This window comes from Oratosquilla oratoria, chromosome 4 (genome assembly GCF_046742065.1).
Source record: "Oratosquilla oratoria isolate Oo_2021 chromosome 4, ASM4674206v1, whole genome shotgun sequence".
Taxonomy (NCBI): Eukaryota; Metazoa; Arthropoda; class Malacostraca; order Stomatopoda; family Squillidae; genus Oratosquilla; species Oratosquilla oratoria.
The window spans coordinates 42354632-42374819 of NC_134780.1; the positions used below are offsets into that span (position 1 = coordinate 42354632).

The 20188-nt window shown below is 39.4% G+C and overlaps 1 protein-coding gene across 3 annotated transcripts; it reads left to right on the forward strand.

Annotated features, from left to right (window-relative positions):
- Positions 1-338: 338 nt before the first annotated feature.
- Positions 339-18501, forward strand: LOC143024829 (uncharacterized). 3 transcript variants are annotated; one of them, XM_076184091.1, is made up of 5 exons: positions 339-412; positions 3762-4127; positions 7842-8032; positions 11753-11867; positions 13589-18501. In XM_076184091.1, the coding sequence occupies exons 2-5, from the start codon at positions 3840-3842 to the stop codon at positions 18275-18277; spliced, it is 5283 nt and encodes a 1760-aa protein (XP_076040206.1). In that variant the 5' UTR covers positions 339-412; positions 3762-3839; the 3' UTR covers positions 18278-18501. The 3 variants fall into 3 exon arrangements, with proteins under 3 accessions (XP_076040206.1, XP_076040205.1, XP_076040204.1); XM_076184090.1 differs by lacking the exon at positions 339-412 and adding an exon at positions 416-450; XM_076184089.1 differs by lacking the exon at positions 339-412 and adding an exon at positions 424-2440.
- Positions 18502-20188: the final 1687 nt, after the last annotated feature.

A 20188-nucleotide genomic window follows, 5' to 3' on the forward strand; every position in this document is an offset into this window, starting at 1 on the left:
ATTACTTGAAATAACGAAATGAATTACTAGTCTGCACATTCATATCACAAATCTGATAATCCTTCATGGACTTGAGAACTCATGATGATGATTTATAATGGACGACCAATATCAATGTCTATTTGATCTTTCTCAAAAAGATAGTTCAATATATGCATCGCAAAATATAGACTCAGTAAGGAATATTTTAGTAGCGTGTATGAATATACACAATTTAATTATTTGTATTTTGCATGGTATCGTAGCTTCGACCTATTTTGTATTAAATGCGAAATTTATTTTTCAATTTTTCGTTCGAAGTTCACAGATCCACAGATTCACAGATCCGGCCAGTAGTAGAAAAGGTCAAAACGCTATTGTTTTGTTTTTCATTCGCGCCAATAATTTTGTTTACATATCAGTCCGAATTTAGGTAAAGTGACGTAGAAGTAGGGGTTACGGGAGTTGAAAGTTAGTGAATGTCTTGGGAGTGTAATACATCATTATATCGGTTTATTATCGTAATTATTCGTGGAAGATTCCAATTCTCTTGGATACTGTGAATAAGTAACAAAATACATAATAAAGCAGTTTTTTCTAGAATTAAATGTTTGATTAAAGGGCTCAGTACTCTCCTGTTGTTATTACCTTGTCACATTGGTGATTGGCGCTCGAACACAAGCTAATCTAAGTCCATTTCCGTGTTTGATCAGTATATTATAAAGTCTGTTTTATAATGAGAATCAAAGGGACTTTCAGTACTTAATGGAAGGTTGTTCAAGATACATGTTCTCTCAGCTGATTTGCTATCACTGCACTGCACTATCATTGAACCTGTTGGAGCAAGCTCAGATGTGAAGTGCATGCATCATTTGACATCGCTATACTAAGTAATGGGCAGGTGGTAGGCGTCTAATGGAGAATGCCTGCCCATGTGGCTGGGGAAGATACCCAAGGGCGTTATATAAAAGTAGTGTCAAATGTAGGGTTATGGTATCAGTGGAACTTCTGTTCAAGCAAGCATTGATAGGTATTACAAACACCAACAAATGGAATAGATGGTGTAGACAGTGAATGACAGTATTGTGCATTTTGATGCCCATTTTGGATGTAGGGAAGGGGTCCAGTGGAAGTAGCAGTGTGACAGGGTTAGGTAAACCAAAATGTAATGTGAAATCTTGAATGAATCATTGGAGTAAATAGTGATGGCATAAGCCAATAGCACATATCAGTTTTACTGTCAAGATCAGGGGATTTATTGTTGGAGTAGTTGATTGATAGTATTGATTGGTGATATGCATATCTGATGAATGGGCTGTGGAAGGAGCAGGTACACAAATATGTAGTTAAAAAAATTAAATATACCCATGAAACATTGTTATTGTAGATTAAATTAAAATTGGTTATGGGAGTATGTAATGCCATATTTCAAATGGGTCAGTGTGTTAGTGTAAACTCTTGCTCAAGACCCACATCCAGCAGTTCAGCCTATATCACCCTTTGGAGAAATTTCATGGAGCTGTCCAGAGTGAATGTAGGACATTATATTGTGTGATGAGTTTCTTCTGTATAATGGTTGCATATAGAAAAGTATGTCTTGCCAAGTCAGTTCTTTGCTGGTACTAAAAGTAAACATGCCAGTCCAGTTTTTGCTTTACTTGAAACTGATATGATTCGTTGGTCTACTGAATTCTTGGTGGGGTTGATTCCTAGGGGGGTGGGGAAGTATAGGAGTTGACAGTTGATTAAAGGATGTTTGTTTTGTGATTTATCCATATATGTTTTTGTGTAGATGTGTTGTACAGGTATTGGGATTTTTTTAAGTAGAATGCTACTAGAATCATTTTTATATTGCAATTTGTAGGTTGTCTTTGTATGTTGAGAGGGTTGGGTGGGTTTAGGTGCTTTAGCAGGATATCTGTCATTCACATGTACTTCTCCATGGGCAAGATTTTGATCTGAGTGTAGGGGTTCTATTAAAGTTGTATTATAAGTTGTCTTTTTCTTGTTAACTTGATTGTTACAAAGGGATTACAAAGGAGGAGCATGTCAACAGGAGACCTTTTGGTCCATAGCTAGGTCAGATGCAAAAACAAATTATGATAATGATAAATAAATAAAAATAATAATATAAGTAACAATAAATAAAATAAGTAAGGTTGAATAATAAACAGGTAAGTAGTAAATGATAATAAATAGATAAATAATAAACAGACAAAAACAAATACTGTAATGTAAAATAAATGCTTAGGTATTTATCTAAACAAATACAGAATCAATCAGTCCACTGCCCCAGGTCTCTCTTGCAGGAGACATTCAGCGTCCGGGTAACCTTGTGGAAGTGGGGAGTAGTGTGCTGGGCTTGGGATTGATGAACTAGACCCAATTGAGTGAAGATTAATCAAACTTTTGGGCCTGTTTGCAAGACGGAGTGCTAATCATTTGGGGCTAGAATTTGGAGGTTTGTTTATTTACCTAGTTGTAGTATAAAGGATTGGAGCTGTTCTCATGAGGTTATATCTCTGTATCTACAGTTATTAAACTTTGACTTAAATTCATACATGGGGTTGAGCGGGATTACACTGTCTGATTTGTTCCACAAATTTGGGTATCTATATAGAAAATTTGCTTCCTAACATCTTCTAAGTAGACTGTCTTTCTTATCTATTTTCTTTACAGTGACCATTTGTTGTCATTTACCGGTAATCTTTTACTAGCAGATCCTCTCTTCATTATTTCTATTTCATTTTTCATATGTAAATATCATAATCATATCACCTGTTTATTTTCTCTGTTCTGGTATGGAAAATCTTACTTTTTACTTCCTTCTTATGCCTTATCAGCCAGGCTTGGGACACTCTTAGTTGTTGGTCTTTCTCTTTATTTTTCTTATCTTTCTTTTGATGTAATGACTACACTGTTACTTATTCCAGTTTGGGGGCAAAGCAGACTTTCAATTATTTTTTTTATCATATCATCATCCATGTAATGAAATGCCACTTCTCTGTACATTAGCAAGTCTTCATTGTCTTAATTATTATATTTTTAGTATTGTTATTGTTATTATTATTAATTTGGTTTTCAGTCATCTCTGAATAAAATTCCAAAATTCTTTTTTTTTTTTTCCTGCCTCAGTAATAAATTCATCTCCCATTTTTATAACTTCATGATATTATATTTTTGCTTTGGCCCATTTCCAAGACATTAAATTTCCTTGTATTGAATTTTATCTTCCACTTCTGGTGTCATATACTTTATCTAGGTCTTCCCATACCAATTTACAATCCTCTTCACCTTTCACTTTCTCATGATCTTGCCATCATTGGCAAATAAGTCTGCATAATTGTCTGTTCTAATCATCATGTCATAAAAATTTTTAGCGGTGCCAGAAATGAGCTATGTGGTATACCATTGGTCACATCTCCAATATGCATTTAGTTATATGTTGGAGGAATGCTCATGGTGTCCCATCTCTTTCCCTCTATTTGTCAAACCTTGCCTTGAATTCTTTTATAGTGTTGGCTTGGGTTATATTGTCATTTAACTTACTTAACAAGTTCGGTGTGCTCATTTTAAGATCTGAGTGTATATATTGATATGTTTTTGTGTGAACATGTGGAGTGTTGAGGGCAGGTTATTGTAGATGTTTGAGTATATTTTTTCACAACCATTGAATTTGGAATACTTCTTATATTGGAAAGTGAATATAGTTTATATATACTGTATTGGAAAGTGAATTTAGTGAATTTTCTTTAGATTTTTTATAGCTTCATTCTTTACAGGGAAAGTGCTATGGAGAAACTTTCTAAGAAGGAGACAGAATAACATATGATCTACTTCCTACAAATGTGAGGACAAACATGGATCTGGATGAGGATGAATTGGGTCTTGTATTGTCAGAAGAAGAAGAAGAAGAAGTACTGAAAGATGACAGTAATGTTGATATATATGGAGATTTGTCTATTGGTTCAAATGCGGCAAGAATAGAGGATGAAGAACAATGTCTACAGCCAGAGAATGAAAAGGATCTACCCATTCAGCTGGGAAGAAGAAATAATGCTCAAAATGAAATGGATTTGTCAGACAGGGACATTTCTCTTGAAAATAATTTATATGACAGCATTCTTCTATCTACTGATTTAGAAAAGGTTAGCCAACATTTTGAAACCATTTGAATGAACTATAAAGTTTGACCTTTTCACTTTATGAATATTTTGAATATGAATTGGAAATTTATGTTTTAAAGGACCCTCATGTAATTTTTACTTAGAAACAGTATTCATACTGACATGACCTTTGAAATTGACAACTATGACCTTTTCTAGAATTCCATAATAAACCAAAGCTTCTGTAGATATCTATAGGGTCTTTAGTGTCAACCAATTATTGAAAATTATTTAAGTAAATAATGTCTAAGGATCTCTTAAGCGGATCGTCCATTAGAAAATCAAACATTTTTTTGTTTGGAGTGAAAGTGGCTGAGATTTTTTCCTAGCAACTGTCTTGTCTCAGAGAAGATACCACCGAATTTTCAAGACATTCATTCAACACCATAACATCCTAAATAATGAAAGGGGACCAGTAGCCATGAACAAAAAACTATGATGCTCATTCCTGAAAAAACTTGATTTTTGCACATTTAACTTGATTCATATCCAAAACGCCTTCACTGATTTTCAACTGCAAATCCTTTTTGGATTCAGCATAATTGGGAGAACATTTGGAGCCAGATTTATGTCCTTCTGTCAAGGACTAGTAGGATTTTTTCATATAATTTTTTTTTTCATCAACTTTGGATTATTATTATTATTATTATTATTATTTTTTTATTATTATTTTTTTTTTCCTTCTCATAACAGAGTGATCAGAACATCATAATTCTGGCTCTGTTTCTTCACCTATCTTAGCCCATTATAAAGAAAAAAAATAATCAATATCCAGTCAAAGGTCTATCCTCTGAATCAATTTCAAAATTTTCAAAAATTACCCCTAGAAAAAAAAAAAAAAATCACAATAAAAAAGTACAAGCATAAATGTCTTGAAAAATCGGTGGTGTCTTCTCTGAGACAAGACAGTTACTAGGAAAAAATTTCAGCCATTTTCACTCCAAACAAAAAAAGTTAGATTTTCTAATGGACGATCCCCTTAAACTGACCCAGACAGTGGGAGGGAGAGGGATGGCCTTCATCCAATAGGTACATACATATACCAAAGGCTTTTTCCCCTGTACACGGGGGATAGCCAAAAAGAAAAAGGCATAGAAATCACTCCCACCCACAGTGGCGGCGCCAGGGGGGGGCTTTAGCCCCCCCATAAAAGTGGCCAGCCCCCCCATTAGCCCCCCAACTGAAATGAGCAAATTGAAAATTTAAAACACTCATTGAAATAATTTTATTAAGTGGCATTTTTAATTGCCAGGGCTAAAGATTTGTCAGCCATCAGTGCTAGCCCTACCATTAACCCCCTTCCCTTCTGAAATGAGGATGATATATGTGTATTATCATATTACTATTAGCCCCCCCAAAAATTTGCTCAGCCCCCCCTTAGCCTCCCCAACTAAAAATTCCTGGCACCGCCGCTGCCCACCCATTTCAGTTCCCATATATTCCACTCCCCTCCACCCTCCTCCCTCCCCCCTCTCTTGGCACTTCCTGAATGACGGGTCATCCCTGCATCCTGTCCACTGCCCTGGGTCAGAAGCAGTGTCATCCAATAGGAGCTAAGATAAAAGGAGAACAAATGGGTAATGGAGAGGGAGGGATGGGGTGACTGTATACCTTGGCTGGCTACCACCGTTATAAGAGGGAAGAGGCCTTTTATATAAAGATAGATCTTACAGTTCATAAATGTACTAACAATCTCGTATTTTTTGCCCTCGTCTGTACCACATCTGTGCACATTTAACAGACCAATTACTCAGGTTATGGTTCTTCTTCCCAGACTCTTATCCCTTGACCTTTCATAGGAGGAAAAAAATATAGAGTAGAGATGACTAGTCTCCTTACTCTGTCTCATTTAGGGGCCTTCTTTGATGTGCATTATTCTCTCCCATGCCACCACAGGAGGATCAGAAAAGGAAATTATAGAAGTAATAATGAATGGATTCAAAGAGACAGCGTAATGGAGGAACAGCAGTAGTTCAAAAGGCTTTCCTCATGCTTTATTTAATACATACATACATACATATACCAAGGCTTTTTCCCCCCTACAAGGGAGGTAGCCAAAAAGGAAAAGGCATAAAATCATTCCCACCCTTTCCATCCCTGAATACACTCCACCCTCCCTCATATCTTAGCACCTCCTGGATGACGAGTCATCCCTGCACCTCGTCCACTGCCCTGGGTCAGAAGCAGTGTCGCAAGACACAGCACATCCAGAGCAAGGCCGCTTCATTAAATCGGCGACCCCCCCTCTCCATCCCCCCATGCATAAAGGAGAAGACGGGGAGAAATCCCTTCGGGCTGCATCAAATTTTGCTCACACATACTACCTAACCCCCCATTCCTCTGCCCATTCCACCTCATGCATCACAACATCATCCATATACAACCATTCTCCATTCACCCCTGTCTTCTGTCCTCTCCCGTCCTTCCTCAACAGACATTCTTCCCCAAAGCCCCCTTCACCCCATCCATCCACCTCATCCTAGGACGTCCCCTCATGTTCACTCCCTCCACATCTGCCTTCCATACCTCTTTTACTAGTCTTTCTTCACTCATTCTTTCCATATGTCCAAACCATCCTAATACTCTTTCATCAACCCTATCTCCCAACTCCCTTTCCACCCCTGTTCTCCTCCTCACCTCCTCATTTCTCACTCTATCCAGCCTAGTAACCCCCATCATACTTCTCAGACACCTCATCTCAAACACATTCAAACTCCTTCTCTCTTCCTCTCTTATGTTCCATGTTTCTGCCCCATACAGTGCTGTTGGCACAATCACTCCTTCATACAGTCTCCTCTTAGCATCCATTCCCAAATGTCTATTCCTCATTACACTTTTTAATCCACCAAGGCATTTACTGGTTTTTCTCAATCTACATTCTACCTCCACCTTCACTCCACCTTTTCCTGCCACATTTGCACCCAGGTATCTAAAACTATCCACTTCCTCCAGTCGCTCTCCCTTAATGCTCACTTCCAGACTACTGCCACTTTCACCCCTTGTACATCTCATCACCTTACTTTTACCCACATTTATCTTCAGCTTTCTTCTATCACACACTCTCCCAAACTCTGTCACCAACTTCCTCAATTCCTCCTCCAATCCTGCCACAAGCGCGGTGTCGTCCGCAAACAACATCTGGCTCACCTCCCACTTTTCTCCATTTTCTTTAACCATCTCCAATCCCTGACCCACTACCCTTGCATTTACCTCTCGCACTACCCCATCCATGTATAAGTTGAACAGCCAGGGCGACATAACGTATCCTTGACAAAGTCCCACCTTTACCTCGAACCACTCACTCTCCATTTCTAATCCTGACACAAGCTCTACTACTCGCATAAAAACTCTTGACATAGACAAATGATGTGTGACTCTGGTCCATAGTGGCATCAGAAAACAGCTCTTAAAGTGCTGACTGCATTATCTTTTGGTCAGAACACTAGTTCAATTTTGCTGTTGTGGCAGGGGAATAAGAATGCCATCATAATGCACTAGTACAGGTTTGTTCTTGTGGCAGTAAGGGAGAAGCATGGAGTGGAACAAGGGGACTTTGGTTTCATCTGTCTGCACTCATGTCTTCAAAAAGTGAATGCATGCTTTTGATGTGGCCATTCCCCATACAAGAAAAAATCCATTGATATATGTATACATAGTGATTTATTTGTTTATTTTATTTTACATCCTCCCCTGCAGTATCGCAAAGTCATAGTGGATCTTCGAAGTCAAGTAGACACATTGAAAATGGAACTGGAACGGACACAGAAGTTGTGCCAAGATTATGATGCAGACAACAAAATTCTTCTGCAGAATATAAGCAGCCTTTGGAAAGTAGCTAAAGCAGATTTGCAGAGAAGTAGAGAGGAATATGAGAAAGCACGGAAAGAGTAAGTGGAATAAGGATTGTCATGATGTTTTTATTGTGCACCAGGAAGTGCTAAGATGAGAGGGAGGGTGGAGGGGTGTGGAGTGTATTCAGGGATGGAATGGGTGGGAATGATTTTATGCCTTTTCCTTTTTGGCTACCTCCCTTGTAAGGGGGAAAAAGCCTTGGTATATGTATGTATGTAGATATATGGGATAGGAGGAAAGCTGTTAAGAGCAGTGAAGAGTTTGTACAGAGTAGTAAAGCCTGTGTTAGAATTAGAAATGGAGAGAGTGTATGGTTTGAAGTAAAGGTGACACTTCACCAGGGATGTGTTATGTCCCCTTGGCTGTTCAATTTATACACGGATGGGGTGGTATGAGAGGGTAATAGGTTGGGGATTGGAGATGGTTAAAGAAAATGAAGAAAAGTGGGAGATAAGCCAGTTGTTGTTTGCTTGTGGCAGGATCAGAGGAGGGATTAAGGAGGGTAGTGACAGTTTGGGAAGATGTGGGTAAAAGTAAGGTGATGAGATGTAGAAGGGGAGAATGTGGCAGCAAACTGGAAGTGAGTATTAAGGGAGAGAGACTAGAGGAAGTGGATAGCTTTAGATACTTGGGTGTGAATGTGGCAGGAAAGGGAGGATTGGAGGTGGAGGTAGAATGTAGATTGATAGAAGCAAGTAAATGCCATAGGGGATTAAAGAGTGTAATGAGAAATAGACATTTGGGAATGGATGCTAAGAGGAGATTGTATGAAGTAGTAATTGTGCGAACAGCACTGCATTGGGCAGAAACATGGAACATAATAGAGGAAGAGAGGAGGAGTTTGGATGTGTTGAGTGCCTGAGTAATATGATAGGGGTTACTAGGCTGGATAAAGTGAGAAACGAGGAGGAGAATGGGGGTGGAAAGGGAGTTGGGAGATAGGGTTTATGAAAGAGTATAGGGATGGTTTGGACACATGGAAAGAATGAGTGAATAAAAATTAGTAAAAGAGGTGTGGAAGGAGTGAATGTGAGGGGGCGACCAAAGTAGAGATGGATGGATGGGGTTAAAGGGTCATTGGGAAAGAGGGGAATGTCTGTTGAGGAAGGAAGGGAAAAGACAGAAGATAGAGGTGAGTGGAGAATCTTTGTGTATGGATGATGCTGTGATGCATGGAAGGGAGTGGGGGGTGGGTGTGATGGAGTATGTGTGAATGATATTTTGATGCAGCCTGAAGGGATTTCTTCCTGTCCTCTCTTTTTCTGCATGAGGGTACAGAGAGGGGGATTGCCAATTAAATGAAACAGCCTTGCTGTGAATGTGCTGTGTCTTGCTACATTGCTTCTATCCCTGGGCAGTGGGCAAGCTGCAGGGATGACCCATCATCCGGGAGGAGCCACGAAAAGAGGGAGGGAAGGGTGGTGAATAGGAGTGGAGATGAAGTAGGTGGGAGTGGATTTATGCCTTTGACTTTGGCTACCTCCCTTGTAAGGGGGAAAAAGCAGTTAGTATATGTATGTTATTTTTTGTTATTTATGTATTATTTATTATAAATTATTATTTTCCAGTTTGTTAATTATTTATCATTATTTATTTTATTCATTTATCTACTTCTTTATGCTATATGTTTTCCACATCTGAGCAAGTTATGGACCAAAAGGTATCCTTTCGGCATGATCTTTCTTTGCAGTCTTTGTATGTAGTATACAGGAAAGGAGCATCACTCGTTCGATCCTGACTCCTGCCCTCCAATTTTTCAAGCCTGGCCTCAAATACAATTATAGCTCCAATTTACTCTATTTCATGGATTTCCAATTATCATATTTAGATTAGGACAGGTAGAGGTTGCATAGATCAGATTTTTATGGTAAGACAGATATGTGAGAAAGCTATAGGAAAAGGTAAGGATGTTTTTTGGGATTTTATGTATCTGGACAAGGCATATGTCAGGGTAGACAGGAAGACACTGTGGGAGGTTTTGCAGATATACGGGATAGGAGAAAAGCTTCTAGGAGCTGTCAAGAGTTTTTATGAGAGTAGAAGAGCATGTGTCAGGATTTGAAATGGAGAGAGTGAGTGGTTCGAGGTAAAGGTGGGACTTCTTCAAGGATGCATTATGTCGCCCTGGCTGTTCAACTTATACATGGATGGGGTGGTGTGAGAGGTAAATGCAAGGGTGATGGGTCAGGGATTGGAGATGTTTAAAGAAAATGGGGAAAAGTGGGAGGTGAGCCAGCTGTTGTTTGCGGACGACAATGCGCTTGTAGCAGGATCAGAGGAGGGATTGAGGAAGTTAGTGACAGAGTTTGGGAGAGTGTGTGAAAGAAGAAAGTTGAGGATAACTGTGGGTAAAAGTAATGTGATGAGATGTACAAGGGGTGAAAGTAGCAGCAGACTGGAAGTGAGCATTAAGGGAGAGCGACTTGGAGGAAGTAGATAGTTTTAGATATTTGGGTGTAAATGTGGCAGGAAAGGGTGGAGTGGAGGTGGAGGTAGAATGTAGATTGAGAGAAGCAAGTAAATGCCTTGGTGGATTAAAAAGTGTAATGAGGAATAGACATTTGGGAATGGATGCTAAGAGGAAATTGTATGAAGGAGTGATTGTGCCAACAGCACTGTATGGGGCAGAAACATGGAACATAAGAGAGGAAGAAAGAAGGAGTTTGAATATGTTTGAGATGAGGTGTCTGAGAAGTATGATGGGGGTTACTAGGCTGGATAGAGTGAGAAATGAGGAGGTGAGGAGGAGAACAGGGGTGGAAAGGGAGCTGGGAGATAGGGTTGATGAAAGAGTATTAGGATGGTTTGGACACATGGAAAGAATGAGTGAAGAAAGATTAATAAAAGAGGTGTGGAGGCAGAGGTGGAAGGAGTGAATATGAGGGGACATCCTAGGATGAGATGGATAGATGGGGTAAAAGGGGCATTACAAAAGAGAGGAATGTCTGTTGAGGAAGGACAGGAGAGGACAGAAGATAGGAGTGAATGGAGAAGGGTTGTGTATGGATGATGCTGTGATGCATGAGGGTGAGTGGGTGGGGGATGGGGGGTGAGTAAGTATGTATGAGAAATAATTTGATGCAGCCCGAAGGGATTTCTCCCCCATCTTCTCCTTTTCTGCATGAGGGGACATGGATGGGGGATCACCAAATTAATGAAGCAGCCTTGCTGTGGATGTGCTGTGTCTTGCGACACTGCTTCTGACCCAGGGCAGTGGACAGGATGCAGGGATGACCCATCATCCAGGAGGTGCCAAGATGGGAGGGAGGAAGGAGGGTGGAGGGGAATGGAATATGTAGGGGATGGAATGGGTGAGAGTGGTTTCTATGCCTTTTTCTTTTTGGCTAACATCCCCCCCCCCCATGTAAGGGGGAAAAAAGCCTTTGGTATATGTATGTAGTGATTCTGTGAGATGTACATCAGAGAGAATCTTCTCTGCCATGTATCTTCAAAACCCATCAACACCTTCGTGTCCATCTTGAGGTGTGTGACAATTGGTCTCCACACAGGATCTGTGATCTCATTTAAATTAAACTGTATTTTGGCCACCCCATTATAAGGTGGAGTAGATGTTTTGGTGTATGAATGCTATGCATTATTACACATGATACACCATGTGGCTATAACTTCATATAAATGAAGCATACTTAAGTTATAGTAAATTGCTGTCTTGTCTCTAGATGTATTCTTGATTTTTTTTATTTTTTATTTATTTATTTATTTATTTATTTATTTTTTCTTCGTCCCCCCATCAGACAGGATGCAATTATATTCCGGAGAGCAATGCGCCAAATACCCAGAGGTGACATTATTCGTATTGTTACCCAGTTGGGCAACTTCTCCAAAGAAGATTTCGGTCAGTTCATGGAGGTAAGTTTCAAATTCCCATAATTGCTTTCTTTCTGAATCCTGTTATGAATGGATGAAAGGTGTATGTATGCCTTGAGTAGACCACCCTCCCAAGTAAAGGGAAAAGGTCTTTTTGGAATATGTATTTTATGAATGGGGATGCCATGGAGATTTATTTTAAGTCTTTTTGGTTCCTTATTTACAATTAGGGAACAAAATTGTAGATTTGTGACAATTTAGAATTGGTTGTGCAATAATTTTGTTGTAGAAGGGCATGCTATTGTGTATTAGTGTTATGAATCGACCTTTGTGCTGAGTTTTATCTTCCCTGATTGTTGTTTAATCAGTTAATGTGGGTAGTGTGCTTTGAGGTGTTAGTTTGATTTCATTCATAAATTGTATATATATGAATAGTTGCAGCACTGTATTTGTGATACTCTTGCTATTTATATGTAATAAGGCTACCCCCCCCTTGTAAGGGGGAAAAAGCCTTGGTATATGTATGTAAGTTTAAAGTAGCTTGTCTTGTGATGGAGTGTTTTTATGGGGGTGTTGGTTGCAGATACAATTCCTTGTGTACTGGTTAATGTTTGTGAATGTGGTGCATGTGAAATGAATTCATGAGTTGCATGTGTTACATTGGATGGATGTATGTGTAATTTATGGGTTTTGTACATGTTGCCTTGGGTTGGTTTTGATGTTGCCCATTAGAAATTGTGTGTGTGTGTGTGGGGGGGGGCAGGTGCTGGAGTATTGACTACCTTGTGTGTAGGGGGGTGAAATCAATTGATAAAGATAGCTTGGAAGGAAGTGAGAGAGTGATAATGAGTGAGTTTCTGGGTTCATTCCTTTTATCAGGGTTGATGTTGGGAAAATGTGTGGAAGTTAAGGGAAAGTCTGATTCATAGTCCTTTAGCATATGGGGGAATGAAGCTTTGATGTGATGTGAATTTTCATCATCTTTCTCCATAACATAGCCACTGGCAGGGTCGACACAACAATGTTTAGAATCAGAATTGAAAAGCTATGTGCCATGGGAGAAAAAGGGATAGGTTCATAGAATATTTTGTTGAGTGGAGAGGTGGAGAAACTGAGTTATGGTAGCATTGAAAGATGCTGTTTTCTTTGCTCTAATTAGATGTTATAGAAATATCTGAAATCAAGTGTTCTGCACTAGTCCTTCCAGAATAACGGAGCCAAGATTGCAAAGGAGATATGATGGCCATGGAAACAAAGTGCTTGAGAGTTTTGTATGGATCTATGAAATGTGATAAGTGTGTGACAGGGTTCATTAATGGACTCACTCCCAATACCACCACTTCAATTCATGAAGTGGTGGTACTGGAAGTGAGAGTAAGGGATAGCCCAAAGGACAAGTGGATGGATGGGGTGAATGGAGCCATAAGGTCTCATAGTCCGCATTGAACATGTGAAAATGCATGTGGATGACTGTGTTGGAGAAGAGTGTATAGACTTGGGTGATGACCTGTTCTGTGATAGGGGTGCACTGGAGATAAACTGGTATTTTTGCCGGGGAAGAAATGAGATGCAATTCTTACATGATTTAAGCTGGAAGGAGTAAAAGGGATACATGTGATGGTAATGAAAGGGAGTGAGGAGGTACCTTCTCTGTGCCTAGCCACCTCTGTTTTTATGTAATGTTGTACAAATTGCTTAGCCTTTGAAATTAAGTTGGAATTTTTTTCATTGATCAGTACTAACGTAATGTTCTTCCTTCACAGATGTTAAATGGTAGTAGAACTGATGTCTGCAGATGTCAGACTGCTCGATGGAAATCTAATTTGAAAGGGAATGATTTTCACTCGCCAATTGCACAAAGAGTGAATGGCAAGAGATTGAATCCAGTCCAATTTTCTGCCTCGGGCAAACCCTGCCTTTTCACCTCAACTCCCAAGGAGACAGCGGAGGTGCACCATCATCATCTGGAGAAAATTGTGGTGGAAGAAGAACAGAATGTTTCAACAAAGAAGTCGGTAAATGTTGATAAAAATGATAATGTACAAATAAAAGAGAAGAGTAAGACGGTAAAGAAAGGGAGAGAAACTTCAGGTAAGAGAAAAGACAATGTGACAGACTCTGTTGGTGATAGGGAACAAAGATATCCTCAGAGTTCTCGTGTTTTAAGGTCCAGAGGGGATGACAAGAAAGCTAAGGGTGTAAGCAAAGTTTGTGATGAAGGAAAGAGTAAAAGGCAATCTTTAGATTTTTCAGATGATCGTCAGTACACGGAAAAAAGTAGACAGAAAAAGAAAGATAGTCTCCATACACAAGAAAGTTTCCCAGATGATTGTCAGTACAAGGAAAAAAGTAGACGGAATAAGAAAGATAGTCTCAATACACAAGAAAGTTTCCCAGATGATTGTCAGTACAAGGAAAAGAGTAGACGGAATAAGAAAGATAGTCTCAGTACACAAGAAAGTTTTCCAGATGATTGTCAGTACAAGGAAAAAAGTAGACGGAATAAGAAAGATAGTCTCAATACACAAGAAAGTTTCCCAGATGATTGTCAGTATAAGGAAAAAAGTAGACGGAATAAGAAAGATAGTCTCAATACACAAGAAAGTTTCCCAGATGATTATCAGTACAAGGAAAAAAGTAGACGGAATAAGAAAGATAGTCTCAATACACAAGAAAGTTTCCCAGATGATCGTCAGTACAGGGAGAAAAGTAGACATAGTAAGAAAGATAGTCTTCATACACAGGAAACTCCAAAGGGCCGGGGCAAGGGTAGGAGATCAAAAAGACAAGACACTTCATCTGAGTATGGTAATGAAGAAAAAATTATAGATGGAAGTGAGAATTGTACTCTCAAGAGCTCTGAGAACTGCAAAGAGAAAGAGATGGTGGAAGCTTGCTCACCATCAAAGGATGTTGAGGTAGATAACCACTCTGTTGTGAGAATTCAACCTTCTAGGACATCAAGAAGGCTCTTCAATCATAAAGAAAGTGAAAAGGAAAAGACTCAAAGAGACCTAATTTCATCCATGGACAAGGGATCTCAAGAAAAAGATGATTTAGAGGAAACACAACAACAGAAAGCTGATATGCATTATGTAAGAGGAGAGAAAGGTCAAAAGGAAAGAAGCCATCAGAAACACGAACTTCCTCACAAGGAACCTCAAACTGAAGACAGTTTACCCATAAAGGACAAAGATTTAGGGAAGAGTGAAGGAATAGATGAGAAGACCCAATCTGCCTCTGGGAAAAATAAGGATGTCAACAATTTACAGGAGAATAACAAACCCCAGGTTGATCCATGTGAAGCAATGGAAATTGTTGAAGAGAATAATGTCATCAGTAATAATGCAGAAGCAAACATTGAATCGAGCACAATTTCTGAAGTGATTAGTGAGAGTAGTGACCAAGTAAAAGATAATCAGTGTAAAGGGAAGAATGATCAGAGTGTAGATGAACCAGAAGACGGAAAAATAGCAAGTATCGATAGTCATGAACATAAGAAAAATCCCTTGAACCAGATGGAAGAGAGAAGCTCATCAAAAAGTCGGAATAGTCAGGAACAGGAAGCCAGTTGTGAAGGTGTGGTAACAGTTCTTGGGGATAGTCTCGAAATGCCATTAGTTGGAACCAGGTTAGAAGATGAGAGTAAAGCTGTATCAGAAAGTGGAGAAGAAAGTTTAGAGGAAGGGGAGATCTCAGAAGACAGTGAAGAAGATGAGAAGAAAAAGAGATTTAATGAAGAAGATGAGAAGAAAAAGAGATTTGGTGAAGAAGATGAGAAGAAAAAAAGATTTGGTGAAGAAGATGAGAAGAAAAAGAGATTTGAGCAGTCATGTTATACACAAGAAATATCTAATAGGGTTTGTGGTGATGAAACAAGGAAGGATACCAGAAATAAAATATGGGAATCAAATTGGAAGACTCTAGAAATACAGGAGAAGAGAAGACGAGACAGTGGGCATCGTGATAGAGAAGTAAGGGCAAAGGAAAAAAGTAAAAGTTATTCAGAAATCAAGGAATCGAAAAGTAGTCCTAGTTCACACAAGAGCCAGAGGCCCCCTAGCAAATACCAAGAGAGGGAAAAATCACCACGTAGAAGCCGAAAAGATTTAGACGCACTGGTGAGCAGACAACGAATTGGAAGGAGAGCCACGTCCAGGGAGAGGAGAAATTTAAAAGACTATAGACGTAAAAGTTTCCCCAGTCGAAGAGACCTGGGGAGGGAGAGGAGGTTGAGGGAATCGGTCAGAGACAGGGCAAGAAGAGATAGTGTTGAATCGAGACACAGGAGTCCAAAGAAGAGGAGAACACCTAGTCGAGACTCAGCTGTGGAAAGTAGTTCAGGGATGACAAAAGAAAAAAGTAAAAAGTCAAGGAAGGATGAAAATAAACGTCGGACCAGAAGTCCAGTATCCAAAAGAACAGGTTTAAGAAGTGCAGAAAGAAATAAAAATGTTAAAGAGGTTGATGACCTTGATGGAAGAGAATTGCTAGAGAAAGAAGGATCGGAGAAAATTCCAGGTATCGTAAAGGACAATGGAGATGACACAATTGACTTCTTGGTGAGTGAACATCACAAAAAGTATCCCCTAGAAATCTATATGAATGCTGAGGATTCAGAGAGTTCCCTACTGCAGTACATTGACACTTCCTCAGAAAACATAAAAAATCAGAATGAGAAAATTAGTATGTATACAGCTCAAAGGGAGAGAGAAATTACTTCATCAGGTTTAGAAAGTAGTAATGATATGGATTGTCTTGAAGAAACTTTAGTTAATGTTGATATTAGTTGTACAGATGCAGACTTTTCATTTTGTGATAGAAGAAAAGAAGAAACTGAAAGAACAGAACCAGTTGATCTTGCATTTCAGAAGAGGTCTTCAACCTGTGGTGTAACTGGTCTTAACAATAAAGAAATGGAGAGTGATAAAAGTAATATTTCAGTCAATGAATCTAGAATTAGTGGAAGTGCTGGCATTGTAGGGCATTTAAGAATTTTTGAGAGTGGAAATGAGATGACTCCAGGTACAGAATTTATTACTGAAAAAGATACTGAAGATTTGACAGACTCTAGTGGTGTGTGTTCTGCAAATGAGAATGAGGTAAGAAAGACAAACAAACTGCAAGTTATTACTCAAGATATTGATGGAAAGAATGGTAGGTTCTTTGACAATGTTGAGCCTAGAACTTCGAAATTGTACAATTCTTTCAGCCCTCTAAATAGTACATTCTCGGCTGGAATAAGTGAAGACTTGAATGAGTCACTGCAGCTGAGGGATAAAGTGAAAAGAAAATTAGTTGGCTCAGAGAGTGTACCTAGTAAACTCTTTGACTCTTCTTGTGAAGAATTTGCTACTCATTCTCCTGTTCAGTTTCCTGAGGATTTGAGTACTAAGAATGGATGTGTAAGCAGCCAATTTAGGGGAGAGAATCAGAGCTTCCAAGACAGAAGTGAGAGTGAGTTTTGTAATAGTTATAATAATAGTGACAGTAGCTCATCAAGTAGTAGTGATAGTGATAGCAGTTGCTCTGACTCAGACTGTAATTGTAGTGATTCATCATCATGTGATAGTAGTCCTGATAAAAGCCCAATAAGTCCTGTCACCAGTCAACCTAATGAGACTTGTTTACCACTGCACCTGAGCCCAGAGGGCAAGAAATCAGTTAGCGGTAGTGTCAATGTTAAAGAAAGTCAGTATGAAGTGTCAGGGTCCCTGCACAGTCCTGATGAAAGTATTCCCAAAATGGATTCTTCATGTGCTAATGTTGAAGACCAGACCAGTAGTAAAGGACAGTTCAAGAAGCATGAAGTACCAATTTGGGGTCAGCATGTTAAAGGTCATGAAGCAGTGGGCTCCAGAGGTTCATGTAACGAGTCTACATTATTAAAATCCTATCAAGTACAAACATCAAGTGATATCAGAGGTATAATGAATGCCACACAACCAGTTGTTGTGCGAAGGAGAGTGCGACGTAATTTTAATCTGAGCTGTAGTAGTAGTTGTAGCAGCAGCAGCAGTGTTATTAGCCTCGACAAGAGACTGTCACCTGTTAACGTCAATAGTATTATCTCTATTGTGTACACCAAGGACTCAAAATCTGCATCTACAACAAATTCATTTTCTGTATCATCCCCAAGTGTTTCCACAAAGAGTACATATAGCTCTACGTCAGTAACAACCCATAATAGTAACTCTCCCAATGGTGCTACTGGTTTTAAATCCATTGGACAAGACTTAGATGATGTGGTTAATGCTCCAGCTAGAAAAAAACAGAAGATTAACAGTGAACATAGTATTCCAACATTACTGTCAACACCAGAAAAGGATTCACCAAAACCCAGAAAACAAAGCAGCAGAAACAGACAAACTGTAACATCCACAAGAACTAGCCCAAGAAAGAACTCGAGTCCAAGCCCAAGAAGAAGTCCAAGAAAAAATTACAGCCAGTAATATTTATTTATATATTTATATTTTTACTCTTAAGGCCCCGAGGGAATTAACCCTAACACTGCCACTTTTTTTCTTTCAAATTTATTTTCACTGCTGTAATCTGTATACAATGGTCTTTCAGTACAAAGTTGATAAGTGAGTAGAAATTAGTTCATTAATTAATTTCTTTGTATAGCATAAATTTTGTAATCTGGAATTTTTTTATAATAAATTGTATAAACTCAGTTAACCTCTTCCTCTCTTATGTTCCATGTCCCTGCCCCATACAGTGCTGTTGGCACAATCATCCCTTCATGCAATTTCCTCTTAGTTTATTCCCATATGTCTGTTTCTAATTGCAATCTTTAATCCCCTAAGGCTGTTACTTGCTTCTCTCAATCCACAGTTCACCTCCACTCCTTTTCCTACCACATATAACCCCAAGTATCTAAAGCTGTTCACTTCCTCCAGCCTCTCTCCTCTAATACTTCCAGATTGCTGCCATCCTTTCCCCATGTACATCTCATTACCTTACTTTTACTCACAATTACATACATACCAAGGCTTTTTCCCCCTTACAAGGGAGGTAGCCAAAAAGGAAAAGGCATAAAATCATTCCCACCCATTCCATCCCTGAATACACTCCACACCCCTCCACCCTCCCTCTTATCTTAGCACCTCCTTATCTTACCCACAATTACCTTCAACTTTCTCCTCTTGCACACTTTCCCAAACTCTGTCACAAATTTTCTTAATCCCCCCTCTGATCCTGCCACTAGTGCAGTAATGTCAGTAAACAACAACTGGCTCACCTGCTTTTCTACATTTTCTTTAACCATCTCCAATGCCCTACCCATTACCCTTGCATTTATCTCCCACACCACTCCATGTACATATTGAACAGCCATGGCGACATGACACAACCCTGGCGAAGTCCTACCTTTACCTCAAAACACTCACTCTCTCCATTTCTAATTTTGATACATGCTCTAGTTGGAGATAAAATGTCTGAGAAGTATGGTAGGAGTTACAAGGTTAGAGTGAGAAATGAGGAGAGCTGGGGTGGAAAAGGAGATGGGAGATCGGGTTGATAAAAGAGTATTGGGATGGTTTGGATACAGAAAAAAAGGAGTGAAGAAAGATTAATAAAAGAAGTGTGGAAGGCAGAGGTGGAGTGAACATGAAACAACTATGGACAAAATGGATGGATGGAGTAAAGGGGGCATTTAGCAAGAGGGGGGATATCTATTGAGAAAAGAATGGAGAAGGCAGAAGATAGGGGTGAGTGGAGAATGGCTGTGTATGGATGATATTGTGATGCATGAAAGGGAGTGGGTGGGGGATAAGGGAGGGGTTAGGGAGTGGTTATGTGCGAAAGATATTCTGATCCACCCCAAAGGGATTTCTCCTGATCTTCAATGTTATTGCATGAGGAGAAGGACAGGGGAGGCCACCAATTAAGTGAAGCACCCTTAATGTGGATGTGCTGTGTCTTGCTGCATTGCTTCTGACCCAGGGCAATGGGCAAGATGCAGGGATGGCCTGTCATCCAGGAGGGCCTAAGATGAGAGGGAGGGAGGGTTGGTAAATGGGGATGGAATAAATGGGAGTAGAGTTGTGCCTTTTGACTTTGGCTACCTCCCTTGTAAGAGGGAAAAAGCCCTTGGTATATGTATTTACCTAGTTGTATTTTGCAGGAGAAGAGCTATGCTTGTAGGGACCCACAGTCGTATCTTTCTGCATCCAGTTCTTTCTTAAAGTCGTGTATAGTTTTAGCACTCTCTGTTTTCTCTTTCAATTTATTCCATGTATCTATCACTCTATGTGGAAAGCTATTCTTTTTCAGATCTCTTCTGTAACTGTCCTTCTTAAGTTTCTTCTTGTGTCCCCTTGTATTTCTTCTGTCCCATTTAAGTAGATCATCCCTGTCAA

Coding starts and splice junctions, on each gene's coding strand:
- LOC143024829 (XM_076184091.1), top strand. CDS start 3,840: ATGGATCTGGATGAGGATGAATTGGGTCTTGTATTGTCAGAAGAAGAA. Junction 4,128..7,841: donor TATCTACTGATTTAGAAAAG/GTTAGCCAACAT, acceptor CCTCCCCTGCAG/TATCGCAAAGTCATAGTGGA. Junction 11,868..13,588: donor ATTTCGGTCAGTTCATGGAG/GTAAGTTTCAAA, acceptor CTTCCTTCACAG/ATGTTAAATGGTAGTAGAAC.